This window comes from Solea solea, chromosome 12 (assembly GCF_958295425.1).
Source record: "Solea solea chromosome 12, fSolSol10.1, whole genome shotgun sequence".
NCBI classification, from domain to species: Eukaryota; Metazoa; Chordata; class Actinopteri; order Pleuronectiformes; family Soleidae; genus Solea; species Solea solea.
This window is the reverse complement of record NC_081145.1, coordinates 22,356,680-22,374,193: the sequence shown is the minus strand read 5'-3', so window position 1 is coordinate 22,374,193 and position 17,514 is coordinate 22,356,680. Positions and strand designations below refer to the sequence as shown.

At 42.0% G+C, this 17,514-nt stretch overlaps 1 protein-coding gene across 6 annotated transcripts in view; it reads left to right on the top strand.

Moving 5' to 3' along the window:
* Positions 1–16,878, top strand: part of lrriq1 (leucine-rich repeats and IQ motif containing 1) — a 48,054-nt gene extending 31,176 nt beyond the window's left edge. For all 6 annotated transcript variants that reach the window (XM_058644396.1, XM_058644397.1, XM_058644394.1 and 3 more), the window contains 8 exons: positions 354–487; positions 816–884; positions 968–1,059; positions 2,248–2,322; positions 6,996–7,092; positions 8,284–8,344; positions 8,915–9,035; positions 14,292–16,878. In XM_058644396.1, coding sequence (XP_058500379.1) covers positions 354–487; positions 816–884; positions 968–1,059; positions 2,248–2,322; positions 6,996–7,092; positions 8,284–8,344; positions 8,915–9,035; positions 14,292–14,434 — 792 coding nt within the window. In that variant the 3' untranslated portion in view covers positions 14,435–16,878. The remainder of the gene's footprint in view (positions 1–353; positions 488–815; positions 885–967; positions 1,060–2,247; positions 2,323–6,995; positions 7,093–8,283; positions 8,345–8,914; positions 9,036–14,291) is intronic.
* Positions 16,879–17,514: the final 636 nt, after the last annotated feature.

The window sequence follows — 17,514 nt, the reverse complement described above, 5'->3', positions numbered from 1 at the left end:
ACTTCAAATCAAACAAGGCAGCAGTAGATCAACTGCTTCCATGTCCCCTAAAACTTCAGTTTCCAGTCAGAAAGGGCTAACAATTAGATAAAGCTGAAAACATACTATTATGCTATTGTCAGCTTGGGCAGGGGTAGTCATATTTTCACTGAGTTATTGGAGCAAATGTGCACACAGTGACATCTGACCTTGTGTCAGTACCTTGTACACCTCCACTTCAAAATGCCTGACCCATTCCTTTAAACTCAATGTTTCCGTTTAGACTTTAGATGTCCCCACATTGTGTACACACCGCAGATACAGATTCAGTTTTCACTCAAGGAGATAAATACTCAAACAAATATGCATTTCAGCCTCTTGGGCCCTCTCCTGTACATGTCCACCACACTACCCCATCAATACCACACTGGAGACCAAAGCAGGCCTGGTTGGATGGAGAGCAGGTGGATCCTGCTGAGGAGAGAACTTCTCCAGAGAGTTCCAACAGGTAAGATGACACATGACACAGTCTGACTGTCCCGTACATGTAGGAATGAACCATTTTTATCTCTGCTTCAATATGTTTCCGTCATTATTTCACTACATCTGATACAGAAAAAGAAAGAATGCTCGAAGGAGCGACATTTATACAGTGAACAGTTCTCAGTAGTACACCGAATGCTGTGAGAGTTTCAGTGAACGCAGGAGAAAACCGAAACTAAGTGTGGTAATGTGTTTTTCAAGCCACAAAATACTTTTTCGCTTTTGTGGTTTATTGACACAACATGTGCAACTGATGTTTTCTAATCAGGACAATGACATCTTTGTGATTTCAGACTCAAATCGGCTGCAGCTTCAGTGCTCAGCGGCCTCTCTGCAAAATCAGAAAAGATCGTGGAAGAATGGTAAATCCTCTATTTTTTTTGCCTTGTTTCTGTGTGCATTTGTTATTTCTCTGAATTGGAATTTCTGTTGTTTTGGACTCCAGGGGGTTTAAAGACAGCAACACAGCTCTCCTGATGCTCAAGAGAGCACAGAAGATGAGGACAACCCAGAAGCAACATCAGAAGATACATCAGGGTGAGTGTGTGTAGATTTTATTGGCAGGAATCTTGGCATTCATATTAAGTCTAGAACCTTTTGGGGCATACATATGGACCCTGTCAGGACCCTCAGTCCTTGTGGGGACCAAAGCCTGGTCCTAATGGGGCAGAAAGTAATTTCTTACTTATGAGAATGTATATGGAGACAGCATCAACTCCTGTGTTACTGTGATATAAAATTGCTATTTCTTTTTCCCATAGATTTCGTTTAGGGGAGTGAGTGGATTACAGGTCACACAAACCTTAGTTTAGAGTCAGAAACGGATAGGAGTGAGATTAAGCAGTGGTTGCATTCTTAAGATCTCATAGACTTTTATTAAGTAAGCCTTTCATTAATTGGCAAACTCTCTTATTCCAGTCAGTATTGATACACTTCAAAAACCTGAACTTTCCCTTTAAAGTTAGATTAAAGGGGTTGGGAGAGGCAGAACAGACAGTTTATTTCTAAATCACCTCCAGCAGAAAGTTTGTTTTGTTTAGAGATCATCTCTACGAAATACCGTCCTCTTATTGCTACATGTTTAACACCAAAATATCCCGGCAATATGGAATGGATGGCTCTTATGGCAAAAAGAAAAAAACATTCTTAAAGGGGTTGGGGGGGTGGTGGTGGTCCACACTAATTTTTTTGCCTCTGATCATTATCATCTTTGTTCCATCAACTGAGCCTCAACAGCAGTGAACCTTTCCAGCCAATATATGTTAATGAGCCATAACAGACAGCAGAAGCCAGGACCTGTCGCCTCTTATTGGGCCTTATTTGAGAGCCTGCAAAGGAAATAGCGGTTGCCAAGAAACCTCTTGACAATTCATCCCACGATGACTTTCTCTCATTGTAGTGGTTGAGTGCGGCTGCATGGAAAGGTGACCTCACCTCTGTTCTGCTCCAAGAAACGGTAGTCCCACTATGGATATCATGCCATGGTCATGTAGAGTGAGGCAGTGCTTTGATCTGAATTGCAAACGCTTGATTCCAAGAGCAGTGTTCTTGTCATCTCGGTCCACAGACACACAGGTCTATGTCAGCTGTAACTGCGAATGGCATCTGCCTCAGTGGAAGCAGAGTGCTGTTATAATATTTTCCGAATGTTTGGTCCTGGTTCTTCTGCTTCTGGTTTTAGGTCTGCCTTGTCCTTCTTTGACCCTCTTTTCCTTATTCTCTTAGATCCCTTTGTCTGCCAGCAGGGCCCAGTGGCGACACGAAACAGGCCTGCACCACACAGGAGAAATCACATGAGAGGTAGGACCTAGGACATGTTGCACATTTGGTAACCCTTTAGCAGCACATACATTTCGCTCTTAATGAGGAATCTGAGGCCAATTTCACCAAAGTTGCAACATCCAAAGGTCGACTGTGATGTGTAGTTGTCTGAGGTCAGTAGCCTCCTCTCTCTATCTCTTGCCCCGAGGTGTAGAGACTACATCCACAGCTAGACTTAAAAGTGGGGGAGAGGTGGGGGCAGGTCAGGAGAGAAAACAGTGGGCAGCCAGCTTTTATTGCGAGGGCCTGTCTCTATCTTTTCTCTACACCCCACCCCCACCCACGGGGGTCACGGCCTCACATCCAGAGAGCTTGACTCTTGCGGTCATCCAGCAGTCAGGGTGACGCTTCAACAACAGCGTTTGCCAACAGGCAACAAAGTAACTGGTTCTGACGCTTGTCCAACTCCTGTGCCGCCATAAGCATAAAATGCCCCCTAATAAGCTTTGGAGAAGCATAGTCTGTTGATTTCGTGTTCGAAAAGAAACAGAACGAATCGTACCCTCAACTTTGGGAAGCTTTTCGTTCTGCTTCATCTGTTTTGGGGCGGCTCACCCGTGCGGGACTCCTCTTGTTTTTTTTCTTTGAGAATGTTCACTGGTAAAGTTTCGATCAGCTCTTAGAACAACTTGACGTTAAAGACAGGTTCCAAAGAAATAATCTGTTGATTTACAACAGAATTTCAAGTTCTGTTTCCTTTCCGTATCCTTTCTTTCCCCTCCACCTTTGCCTTGATGATTTATCACATTGGACAATGTCAAGTGAAGAAGCTTCAGCCACTGATAAACTTGTGGGAGTCATCCTCAGTTGGTTTCCTGACCTAGTTCTGTAAAATGTGTTTATCTTGGACGAGACAAGTCCTGCTGCCTTTTAAAAGGAAAACCATGAGGCAGACTCAACTGACTCTGGGATCCAGGTTGTGTGCATGGGCTCAAACCAGCCACCCCTTTTGCTTCCTTGGTCCTGACCTGTGTAAAGCACTCCCTCCTGCGGATCCATCCCCAGTGCCCGGGGCCGAGCCAGCCTAGCCCAGGCCCAGCCAGTGCTCCCCGACAGGGGCTAGCATTTCAGGTTTTGAGTCAAGCCCCTTCTGGAGGTGATTAGCCCCAAACCCATGACAGATTCTTTCCAAGATATCCGACGCGGTGTGTTTATTTTATCCGGGCTTTTTGTGTGGATGTGCTGGACATGAGTAACCCACTTGAAATGGGTATCAGCTTACATACCCAGAGAGGGGGAGAATATGCAGCAGAGCCGCAAGACATTTTCTTTTAAAGGCAAAGAAGAGAGCGAGAGCGAGAGAGCAATGCACTTCCCTTTTTCAGATGATATGTATTGTCCAGTGTTTGGGTACTGCAGATGCTGGAGATGTTTTATGCCTTCAGGCAGTCCTCTTTGTTTCTCCTCTTACTTTTCACCACACACACAACCTTCTTCTTCCATCCAAATTTAGAGTGAGCTTCACCAAACATCCGTCCTCATGTCAGAGACACAAGGGTATATATTTTTATTCCAGCGTGGAACCTCCACCTCCTGAGCACTTAACTCGATTTCACACTTCAGGTCCTCTACAAAGTCCAACTGAAACACAATCATCTTGTTTATCATTCGTCGTCCAAAATAACTTAGTGTCAGATTTATTTACCACCATTCATATGCATTCAATTTCACCCCCGTAATCTCGGAGCTTCTATTTATCTCAGGCAGTGGAGCTCTGTCCTCGTGGTGTATGTTTTTGTGGTGCACTGGCACACTTGTGGGAGAGGTACGCAGAGCCAATGCACAGAGGCAGCAGTTTCTCACTCGGACCAACTTCCAACTAAAAATGGGATTATTCTTGCCATGAGCACAGGATTCAGGCAACATTTCATGCTGTTGTGTCACATTTTCCAACACAAAAAAAACACAAAGAAGGCAAGTACTGCGGCCCGTTCACACCGAAGGACTTTTTGTGCGTAAATATGGTTGCACTATAATCGAGATGTTGGAAGAAGCACAGTACGGAAGCATTCTTTGGATTAATAATTACAGAATGGTTTTTGCATTTAGCGTTGTGTTACTAGAATGGGGGTAGTATTTTTGAAAAATTGTTCTTCCCAACCTCAGTTTCCCCTGAGTTGAGAAATATCTTCATTCTTTTCTTTGATATGTGCCCACCAGTGACACTTGGTCCTGTTAGCGTAACTGTTAGCAAAGATGGCGCACACTGTTTACCTTCTGGGAATGAGATCCCGTCCCCCTACGAGTGGGTCTAAAAAGTGCGGAATTAGTGTTGAAGTTTCAAGCCTCGGACCAAGGCTTGGACCAAGTGTCACTGGTGGGCACGTAACAAAGAAAAGAATGAAGATATTTCTCGACTGAGGTTGGGAAGCGAAATTTTTCAAAAATACTACCCCTATTCTAGTAATACAAAGCTAAATGCTAATCGGTGATGTTTTCCTATAAGAATATGTCTGCCACTTAATGTCTCTGTCAGGCAACCTTCTCTGACTGGAAACAGAAGTCCAGATCACTTTTTAAATTGTTAATTGGCTACCACCAGGGGTAGTCAACTAGACCTATGCAGGGCAAGAAAAAAAACTATCAACAAACGTGCTTGTTGTAGGTCATCAGAAGGTTGGTGTCTAATGACTTTTGCCCGGGGGGAGCTCCAAGGAGAAAGTCGCTTAGAATGGAAGCAAGAGCTGAATGGAAAGACAGCTTCTCCTTACTGGCCGCCATGTTGGATGTGTGTTTACAAAAGCTGCTCGACGTAGCTTCTCTGTTGTCACCGCGTTACGCCTGCCTCTACAACGCCAGGGGTTTGTGATTGGCTCAAAGAAAAGGCTATCATATTCTTACAATAATGTAAACTTAAGCTATTGTTGATTTTATTAGTTGAGTGTTCAGCTTGTTTGTCTCCTGCGGCTTCTTAGCACAGTAAGAGTGGTGTGTGTCGGACGCTGGCTATGTGTAATTACCTCATACAACCACATTGCTGATTGACACGGTGTTGTTAGTTTCTGCAGTGATGTTGGAAGTGGAGGAGGAACCAGAATTCTGTCTTTCCTTCACCTCTGCTTTGCTGTCTCCACCCTCCACTTTCTTCCACCTTCCTTCTCCCCAAGAGTCTGACATTAAGTCTGGGTTCTCCCCACCTCAGTGGAGATGAGGTCTCTTAATGTGCTTAAGAGTTGCATCCTAACAGGCGTGACTCCTACAGGCCCCCTCCTGATGTCCTGGAGGAGCACTGGAGGCAGATTCAGCGGGTTGGAGGATGTCATGAGGGTTTTTTTTTCTTTCTTTTCGGTGGGGCGGTCAGAGGGAAAAACAGAGAGGCGAGTCTCCTAATGCTACCGCGGTGCAACAAGAATGTAAACGTTTCTTGTTTTGTGTCCACAGCGAGATATACATTGTATGTGGTTCCAAATTGTTCACTCGTGTTGCAGCAGCTTTTGGTCTGGCTATATTCTACAATATGAATGGCACATATGAATACTGTAAAGAAGCAGTAGGGAGGCCTTCTTTGGATGAACAATTACAATATTTGAGCTTGTTGCTGTATAAGTAATCATTGTCAAAATTGGTAAATCATACAGGCTGTAATTTGCACATCTGACCCGTTCTTTATACTTCAATTTGTTGAATACAGTCACAGATTTTGACAATTCTATTTTTGATTGTTCTGTTGTCAATGCCAATTTAGAACAATGTTGGACGCTTGTATATAGAGCGCATTATTTGTTTTGATCGAATGTTAAATCATTTTTTGAATCTTTTACGCGGTGAATATCAGATTGCAATATCCACCAGAAAAAAATAGATAGTCTCCCCAAATCATTCCGAACCTTTGCTCTTTGAAAATAATTTCTCCGGGGTTTTCACTGGATGGTCCGTCTGTGTATTTTCAGCTTTGAGAAATGCAAGTAGCCATTTCCTGGCCTTTGCTGCCCCGAGGGGAAGCATCCATCACTCGACGTTTTTAGTGGCGCTTCTCAATTAACCCATGAAAACTGTAACGCTTTTCTTTTTACAGCTTGGCAAAAGTAAGTCAATGGCCTAAATAAATGCATCATTAGTTCCAGCGTTTGGAGCTGTCAAAATTCATTATCGGTTTACACCCATCCGCGGCAGCATTACTGTCAGCGCAACATAAATGTTTACTTTGAATTACGACCTTATAATGGGATTCCAGCATAGCTCGTAAATCAGCCGCCTTTCACATTTTCTGTTTCGAACAAACTGCCAGATCATTGCTTGGCTTTACATTTACAAAGAACCACAAGTTCCAATAACTGATGGGGGGGGGGGACGCGAAACCGACCTTACTTTACTGCGTCTTTATGATACATGTAATACACGCCAAAATACGCCACTTTACGCCAAAACATAAATGCTGGGAGCTGTGGCCACTGAGTGCTGGGAACATGTCAAGCATTGCTAAAGATCAGGCCCCCGAGCTGTTTATTTGTCGAGCTCGTCGGTTGGTCAGCATGTTAACACAACGTGTGCGTGTATTTACGCTTACCTGTCATTTTTAGAAACACGTCACCTTCAAAACAGCTTTTAAAGATTACCCCGCGCAGTCATTCTTTGACAGAAGTGTCGTCCAGAATGTTACTAACCTGACAAGAGGTTTGCCTGTTACATTTATTGTTTTCTGTCGACTGCAGTGAGCACAGCGGAGCGGCAAGCAAAGCAGATGGAGAAAGTGAAGCAGGAGCGAGCCCAGCAGTGGCTACACCAACAGGCTGACAGGGATTCAGAGAGGTGAGGCACTTTAGAGGGATGGATATTTTTAAGTTGCTCACACATAATCAGCGCTGACTGCACAGTGCGTCACTCCCCTGCGCTGAGAACCTGCCTGAGAGACGGACACTCGCTCCCAAGGATACCAGAAAAAAACTGATTTTAGTCACTTCACTAAATGCTCACGTGATCAAATTGATGTCCATCTAAGTCCATGTTATCGTGAGACTTTATTCACTGCTTAATTTCACGCTTAAACGGCCTTTGGCCACTGGAAACTGAAGTTTGTAAAGTGCTTACTCTCATGTGCCAAAGAAAATGCTGGTCCACTGTCACTGAGGTGAATCAGAACAAAGGATTTGTCACAAAATTACACATTTTAAGGCGCCTAAATTTGTCTATAGTCTTAGGGGAAAGTGAGACGTTTATAAAGACTCTTTATTATCATACACACATTGGACAGTATGAAAATGTAATGTCTTGATTAACCAGACTGAAAAAAAAAAACCCAATTGCAAGCATTTTAAAAAGCCGCTTTTAAACTGATGTGTGGTAAAAAAAACATTTTTATAGACCTATAGTTACATTTAAATAAAATTTAATTTACAATTTGGTATCTAAGAAATATCAAATGGCACATATGGTGCCAGTCTGTGCCAAAATTGGACAACCCCAAGACATCAGGTAATGTCCACATGTTTTTACGTGATTACCTTGAGTTTTTAAACTCCTGTTGCATATTTTCAAACGTGATATTTACTCACTGTCCATCAGAGACAGGGTACACATATTTAGCGGATGTTTAAAGTGACATACAACAATCTCAGATGAGATCATGATAAACATGAGTACATCACATCATTAGATTTGTGTGTTGGTGAGCCAGACTCACACTCACTCTGGTCACTCACATCAAATATTAATGCATTTTCTCGTTCAGAATTATCCTGATAATGCACGTTACCTACTAATCATCCATGACGCATGATAAAAAAAAAAGGTCCCTGTTGTCAAATGTCACTTTTCTCAGTAGAAACACACAATAGAAAATAAGCAAGCACAATTAGAAATACGTACACATTCCGTATGTTCTGTATGTGTAAAATCTACAAAGTACATCCACAGCATCACTGTTTTGTAAGCACTTTAAACCATTTTTGAAATAAAAAACACTTATACTTAACTCATTATTGTTCTTTGTCTCTATCTTAGCGAGCGCTTTTTGCCAGAGATCAGCTCGGACATTTTGAACGGCGGCAGAGTGCAGCTGGTGGTGAGTACAGTCCCCCCCCCCACCCCCCCGTGCAACAGAATGAATCTTTACTTGTGTCATTTTTTTTTAGTTTCGGGGTGCGGGGCAGTTGCTTGTATGTGAAGGTATGCAGTATTTACTTTCGCCAGTCAGAGTTCTGTCCTGCGTTGTAGGCCCCCGCTCTCCTGGAGCCTGTCTCGTCAGCTTCGATTGAAAGGAGGAAATGGGGGTGGGTTGGACGTTTAGCTCCGCGGTGACACTTTCGATTGGATCAACCGGCTGCAATTTCTTTATTTCACTCGCAGGAATGTCAGTGTCACTCCGGAGCAGTTTGTCCGATACTGATGCTTGTGCGCGCCCTTTGAAGTCAGAAACCGCAAGTCTCCCTGTGCAGTTCATGCAGCGGTTTGACTTATGATCACTGGCAAGGAGAGCCGCCCCCTTCCTCCTGTTTCTTCGATATGTTCAGAGTGCAAAGCCGCTGCTTGTTGAATGTTTTTCAAAAATGCTGGACTGCTTGCGTGAGATGTGTCATGTTGAAAAGTCTTTCATGTAGTGTATATATATGTGTGTGTGTGTGTGTGTGTGCAGGCTGACCCAGGCTACTCTGAGCATCTACATCACACCAGTGGATTGTGGGCCAGCAGCAGTTCAGCTGCCCAGCTGAGCAAAGAGAGAAATTATCCACGCAGGAACTCTGCGAGTCGTCCAAGTGAGTCTTTGTCAATTTCACAGTCGCCTTTTCGACCGACGATCACCGCGTTGCTGGGAATGTTACAGTGAACTTTGAGCCGAGTCCAAGACACACATGTGTTTTCTTAAAAGGTTCAGCCCATGCTTCTCTGTAAAGTAAATGATTTTTGTCACTTTCTAACATTCTCACACAAACACTGGTATCCCCGGAAAAAAAAAAGAGAAAGAAGTGAAATGATGAGACAGAATATTACAGGAGTTATTTCTCCACAGGAGAAGAAGACAAGAAAAAAGGGAGGTGCAGCTCGACTTTACAACAACCGCCGTAAATAGGCCACATCCCATCCCCCCACTCTAACCACACCCAACAAAAAATCCTGCTTTATTTTACAGTGTGTATCACTTACGCTATAATTTGTTGCAATAATAATTACAAACAACAAAGAAATGAAAAGAAGGGGACAAGAAAAACCAAATGTATTTCAGTTATAAATAAAAGAGTGTAACGTCAAGATCTAAGATCCACGATTATTAGACGCATAAGTACATTTATGTTTTCATCTTAAAAATATTAAGGATTGGCTCAGGGAGTATCTTGGTCATATTAGTCTGGGTTTTTTGTTTTTTTTGTTGTCCCCGTCTCATTTGTTTCATAGATCCTCTTTCATCTCTCATCAAACAGATGGACTTAATTCCTAATTCTGTGGTTTATTAGCTCCGTTTTATGAAATTTGCCAATTTCATCTCTTCATTTTCCAATTTGCGATGCCTCTGTTGTAGCCAGTGTTTTTTTTTTTTTTTATCTGCTGCTATTTATGCGTTTGTTGAAGGACAAGTGTGCAGTGAAAAATGTCCTCTTTTTCTTTACTTGTGTCCAACATCGCTGCGGGACAGGACATTGATATTGGTGTGATAATGTTTTCTCATTTTCACCAGCAAACGTACTGAACAGAGCTGGATTTTCCACCTATTCTCTCTCCATATTGATTCATCGTGAATGTGTTATTGCTTTTTTTCCTTCTGTGTTTCTAGTAATACACTGAGACCAGGAGAAACCAGAGGCCAAAAGCCAAACTTTCTGAGCAGTTTCATGCTCAGCCTGTGTGCACACGCGTGTTTCAAACGCATGTACATGTACGTTCAAGTATGTGTTTCAGTGTTTGCACACAGAGCTGAGTGCACAGAGTCATGCAGTGATAAAGGCGGCTGTCTACTCAGACCAGTCTGGGTCCTCTGGTCGGCTGGTGTGGGAGGAGAGGGGAGGGGGTGCCGCAAGGTCGGAGCGGGGACAGAGTGCCGTGAATTTCTCCTCTGACAGGAAACGGGCAGGAGGAAAGAAAAAAAAAAAAGTCAGTCCTTTCAGTGAATAATGACTGGTCCCTCTGTCAGGAGACATGGGGCTCAGGAGTTTGAACGACAAAGATGTTACTGACAGGCTCACGGCAGATGATCACATTAAACAAGCTCAGGAGTCCAGAGTGAAGGAGGTCCCTGTCCCCGTTTAACGAAGCCAAATTGGATTCCGGTGATCGTTTCAAAATGATATCCACGAGGTGAAGCAGGAGCAGACATTGCCATGCTCTGCAGACACACTATTGTTGTGGTGCAGGGAACTTTGTCTGCACTCATGAAAACAGCATAGTGCAAATTGAAATATGAACGTATGTGTAAGGCTAGAGCGTTCTGTTCAAAAAAAGGATTTCAGTAAGTTATTAGATAACTCATGAACACGGAAAGGAAGCGTTTCGTTGATCTCTAGGGCTGCAACTAACAAATATTTTCATTATTAATGAATTAGGATGAAATGATTGTCCACAAAATGCCAGAAAATTGTGGAAAAACTGATATAAATATCAGTTCTTTGACACAACTTTTTTACTTGATACTTTTTTTTAACCAACTAAAATTAGTGCATGCATCTAAAACGTATTCTATTTCCCCCGAAAAAACCCTTAAAAACTCATTATATCACTTGATAAGTACATCTGATGGCAACTGATGAAGTTAAGGGTGTCAAACTCATTTTAGTTCAGCGGCCACATACAGCACAATTGAATCAAATAATATCGCAATAACCTATTAACAACAAGCACTCAAAATGTTTCCCTTTATTTTACATTAAATTAAGTATCTTTTTTACAAAACATATTATGAACAACCTGAAATTTCTCAAGAAAAATAAATGCAAATTTCAACAATATTATGCCTAAGTTAACCATTTACTGGTATCTGGAACTGTATAATGTAATCATTTTCATTCTGGGGCCGGATTGGACTCCACTGGTGGGCCGGTTCTGGCCCGTGGGCCGTATGTTTGATTAAGTAGTTCAGATTTTTTGCCAAAATGTTACACTTTTGTGCTAAAGTGAAAAAGCAGAAGACAACCAAAGTAATGTAAATGTAAACCTGCTGGTGGCGCTTTAGATCAAATATCAGAATATTACCAATGAGGCAGTCCTCTTCAAGGATTATAAATCTCTGTAATGACTGTTTTAATTACTTATTAATCTCCTAATCTAATTATTTAGTTATTCTTTTTTAAATTCTATTACATTTATTTTTAGTTGTTGGTCCATCGTGATGAAAATGTTGATTGGTGTTTGGCAAACCTTAAAAATGATGACACTGACTAATCTTATCTTGTAGAAGTCACACACAACCTGTTACTTCTTAAGAAAAAACTGATTCACTGATTATCAAAATGCGTCATTCATTCATTCATTCATTCAAGTGGCTGATTATTAATTGGCTTGTGGCTGCAGCCGTAATGATGTCCGTGCAGGACCAGGTCAAATCACGGGAAATTGGTTACTTGGGTTAAATGAGATAATCAGGAGGAAAAGAGGAGTAAACGTGTGACTCTAAAAGGCAAACTTTATACTAACACTGTCGTATAATTCCTTTTCCTGGGACGTGGCACGCACACATCAAAGTGAAGGTTCAAAGTTGGAGGGTTCACTCGCTCTGCCATAGCAGTAAAGACTATATAAATACTCGAGAACCGACTCCATAACCTGTTGCAACGCGACACCCGCCGCTCGCTGGGACAATGCCATAAACTGCGTTCCCCAGCCTCACAAAATATTTTCATTATGTGCGCAGAGGAAACCACTTAAGTCGCGTATCTGCTCCCCTCGATGCCGTCCGCCGCTCGGCGATAATCGGAGGAAAGCGACGGAAAACAATTTGTTTGGTCACAGCGGTTGAGTCGAAATATTGTGTGGCCGTTTCTTTATCTCTGCACGTGTATTAGCACGGCCGCACGGCCCGCGTCGAAATGAGCAACATGTGCATCAAGGCTCCGGGGATTCTGCTTTTCATTGAGGACAGATAATTGGACAAAAAAAAGAAATGATTTAATATGTTAAACTCAGCCATGAAAGAAGGACTGAAGTTTCACCAAAGACTACTTTACTGTAGGGCGCTTTATCCTAAAACTACACGAGGTGAGAAGATAAGCACAGTGCTACGCCATGGAATCAAAAACTAGAGAGTTTGAGCTTAGGTATGACTCGTGACAGGAGAGATATTCAATACAGAGTGCCAGCTGTGCAGATATTTGGAGCCGGGTCAGTACCTGTGATGCGTCTCGGGCCTCTCCACCTCGCCCCACTGTTTGGCTCCCTGTGTGGTTTGGCCGTGGTGGACCGCGCGCCTCGGCTCTACACGTGGAACGCATCATGCCTCGTGGAGGCGCTGCCTTTGTTCTGTGTGTTTGAAAAGCTTTGTGCTGATCCCCAGGTGAAATTGAAGGGGCTGCGATACGGCACACAGTGCCCCCGGGGGAACACACACACACACACACAGGCATGCGAGTGCACGTTTACACACACACACACACACACACACACACACACACACACAATGCTTAAGTGTTTAAGTCTTTTTTGACTCGGTAGTCTTTACTGTCCACTGAGTCAGACACCACAGGCTCATTGTATCTGCTAACTAATTAAAGGAACAGTTCAGCTCTTTTGCCGTGTGGTCATATGAGGTAACTTACACACAACTTAACTCAAATGTATTTAAATGTCATTTAAGGATTTAACCCTTTAATACCATTTAACCCTGGACCTTTAGACTTCTTTCACCCACAAAAGGGCCAGAAAATGTCGTTTCCAGAATAACTTTCAATATCTGGCAGTTGTTTACAATTTACTGCTTGTTAAAATGGTGTATTAACAATTTAAAATGAAGAAAAGCTTAAAGTTTTAGTAAGAAAAAAACGCTGTACACAGACATTTCTGAACTATTTGGAAATTTGAACAATTTAAATCATATTTAAAATCACATTTGGTTATTCTTTGTCTTTGTCTCAATGTCCAAAAACAGGCCAAAAAAATTGAAACTATGCACAGGTGTTTTTCCAACTCTCTCCTCTCTGGTGACAAAGACGCTGATTCGCCGGCTCCCTGCAACAGCGCGAATGAAATTACCGTAATAACCACACGTCGGCTTTAACACGTGACTTTTTCCAATAGCACAAACCGTCGTGTAACTACGCCGATGTGAAGTCGCTGTGAGCCGTTTACAAAGTGATGCAAGCAGACTTCAGTTTCTGCAGGGAAATGTCTGTCTAATGCTGAGATAAAGCAGCAAATGTATTCCATTTTATTACATTAGACTTTTACTCAAGACCTGGAGTACGTTAACATCGTGTCCTATTGTTTAAAGTCCCCATATGAAAGCAACTATGTGACCTTTCCCTTATTCCCTTAAGCTTTTACATGTCCTAATGTAACTCCTTTTTCTTCATTATCTCATTCTACACACAAAGTCAACTGTTTTCAGTTTTTTGTCGCTCTCCACTCGGCATACGTGAAGTGGACATTCTTCCCCGTGAAGCGCAGAGAGTTGAGCTCATGCGGTGACGACAGTGCACTTCACAATTCTTCTCCTCTCAGAATTTCCTGCATTGAAGCTGAATCAAATTTTCCTGGTAGAAAGTAAGAATTAAATGAGTTCTCCGAACCGCACTCGTTTCTGGGAAGGAAGAAGTAGAACTAGAATTCCTACAGTTGCCATAGAAGCCTGTTTTATATCATTGTATTTATTCAAAGACCAGAGTAGGAATGGTATGGTCATGAAGATGCACCACCAGAGATGTCATTAGGATGTTTTTATTTGTCAGCCATTGCTACTGAAACTTTATATCAAAATGTCAGATTCAGACATTTTGTCTTTATAGAATGTACAAATGTAACATAGTCTATGCTTTGCAGAAAAAAAATAGAAAATAAAATCTCTCTCTCTCTCTCTCTCTCAACATCTCCAGCAGGAAAAGAGCTCCCGTCTCCCCAACGAGCCGACTCTGCTCCGGTAAAAAAGGAACGCATCTCCTTCCGAGATAACCCCGTCCAGCTGAGCGGCGGCTGGGGAGGTGGCAAGAAGAGGGTCAAGGGTCAAGTGCACAAGTAAAACACAAATTTCTTTGAACTGTGACCCAGCACCTATTTAAAGAAGATACTAAGGTGGAACCGTTTTTACTTTGTTACCTTGGTAACCTGAATAAATACGGACACTTTAAGCTTTAAGCCTATAGCACGAAAGGAATAGTTCAGGTTTTTTGAACAAATTTGTATTAGATTGTATTAGGTATAGGACTGCACTGTAAAATCCCTTTGTGCCTAGAACCCTCATAACCCCCCATTTATGCTATTTTTAGATGATGATCACACATTTATGTCACCGTTAGACCGACTTTTCGGACTAGAAACTGAAAATTCTGCCTCCTTTGGTAAGATTCTGTCACTTAGAACTAAGGATTTTATACACCAAAGTAACAGAATAAGAAATTTGCAAACAAAGCAGCAGTGGATCAACACCTCCTGTGTCCTATGATGGGAAATTATAGATTTTCTACATGGGATTTGGTATGCAAGCTATGCAAACTGAGGGCAATATAAGGTAGAAAAGTCTTTTCATTGACGTGAGGTTGTGTAGATTTCTCAGGAAAGATGGAAAGAAGGAGTTTAGCAACTGACTCTGTAGTTAAGACTTTATTTAGTTTTATTTTAAGAGTATCTATTTATTTATTTCTTTATATCACCTGTGCTGAATCTGCTTCGACTCCCTCTGCTGGAAATGAATCCAGACCAATAGGAACTGGAACAGCCCAAATATCCTCGGGCACGGCTGAAGCTGAACTCTGTGCCTGACTGTGATTGCAGCCATCCAGCACCAAAACACCACGCAGCAAAGTCGCAAATCGGCGAATGACACGCTCCGTATGCAAATGACGGCAGGAAATAAGAAGCAGGAACCCGTTGTACCTGCGGATTCATGTTTCCCAACATGCCGAACTCTCGTCTAGACACTCTGTCAACAGGAATAAAGTAAATATCCTTTGCAACCATGGGAAGAAATGTGCTTTTTCCACTGCTGTACACTCCTAAGAGTAAAATTTAATCAAAATTTAAAAAGTCTGTGTGTATGTTTAGCTCTTACCAACAGTGGGCTTGTAATTACTGCTTTTATGAGCCAAACACAAACACTGTTGTGAGAATTAGAGGCCTCTCTGCTTTATTTCCAGCCAGTCGATTAGAATGGCCTTTTCTTGTGTGTTTGGACGAAGGCGTCCGCGCACAAACACCGTCCTCCCGCAGGCAGTGAACCTCGGGCTCGGAGGTTCCTCGCTGGTCGGATGCCTGGAAATGATAACTTAATTAATGTCAAAACAAATAGTCTGAGCTGCGGAGCTGCTCCCTGGCAGGAAATGCACGGCTCTCTATTTATTTTCCTTCTATCTTTCACTTACACATGTCTGGACGGTGTGTGTGTGTGTGTGTGTGTTTTGACTGTACGCGAGCTGCTGATGGGGATTCTAGCTTTCCTCCACAAACGTGCTGATGGTGCTACCCACTTGGAGGCTGTTGTGAAACCCAAGAGCAGTGTCCTCCCTCAGGGTGGGAGACTGATTGGTCAAGCTCCATATAGAGGACCCCCAGCTTTCTGTCAACAAATCGTCGTTATACACTCACACAACTGGAAAATTCATGTTGTTGTTGTTGCTTCTCTAATACGAGCAGACAGGTGACATGTGCACATCTAGTCACAAGTTTTGCTCTGTTTGACACGAGTTCTCCCAGACGCTCTCGTACCCTCGAATTCACTTTTGAAATGATACTGTTGAACCATCACCCACCAGCCTTCATTACACGTGTTTACTTTGCATTATGGAGGAATTATGTGAAACCCGAGGAGACCAAAAAGGGGAAAAAAATCCACTGGCGTGGTGAGACGAGCACTTTGCCACACTTTCAGATAAGACGACGAGCATCGACGACGAGGCTGCCAGCCTGACCTCAAGTCTGGCACAGAGAGGTTCTGTCTCCACATCCGTCCACTGCGCTGTCCTGAAACACATTAAAGGGCTACAGTATAACTGTGGGGGTTTTTGGACTTTTTAGCAACAAATATATTTCAGCTGACAGGAATGAATGCATTCAGACGTTTTAGGTTTGTTTTTGTTTATTTATTTACATTTTACTTTTATTTCTGTCTGTTTGACAGTGATAGCATACTGATTGTAATTAATTACACTAATCAAGTCTGTTTATCAGTGCTATATTATTATTACATTACAACAGTAACCTAGAAATTAAGTATCTTGCATGTTTCAATAGTGTATATCCAAAATTATCCCAAACACCTATAATATAACAATATTGCAATAATGTAAATTTAAATAAAGTCTAGTAGCCGACATCATCAGGAAAATGATTAGTAACCGTGTAAAACATGTGTGACACGTGTGTAGCTTTGCAGACAATCATCAGATAAATAACACTTTTTTCTTTTGGGTTTTCCCTTTAGGGATCACTACAGCGGATCGTCTGCCTCCGTCTTACCCAATTTTTCAATAATACGATGGTCAAAAATGTTTAAATTTGGAACAGCAACACTGATGAATGAATATCATAATATATAAAAAATATTTCTTAATGATCTCAAAACTCTGAAAGTCATTCCAGGTTGTTATGGAGAACCTGCAGGTTCTTTTTATTTTACATTTATACAATTTATATAGCAGAAGCAATTTAATGAAAATCTTTAGTATATATATATATATATATATATATATATATATGTACACAGACACTGTTAATTGTATCATTGAAATTGTACTCCAGGATGTAAAGTAGCCTTAACTCCAAAGACAAATGACCGAATAAATGTCCTTTTCTTATTGACTTCAGTGTGCGTGTTCTCCTGGAAACATAAAGCCAGACAAGGAGAAAGTGCGCCACCGTGGACAAAAGTCTGGTAAAAGTCAGTCAAGTTGATTTATGCCCTGAGTGACAACTGCTATAGATTCTGATCCATATCGGCCTCTTCAGCTCCGAGACTGAGGGTATTTGGTGTTTTTTTTACACATATACAGAGGGCATTTATGGATAAAAACACGTGCATACATGCAGTTTTTTTTACACATTTATTAGAATATAAATTAGCCTTTTAAAATGCAAATTCAAATACATGCAGACACCTTTTTCTTT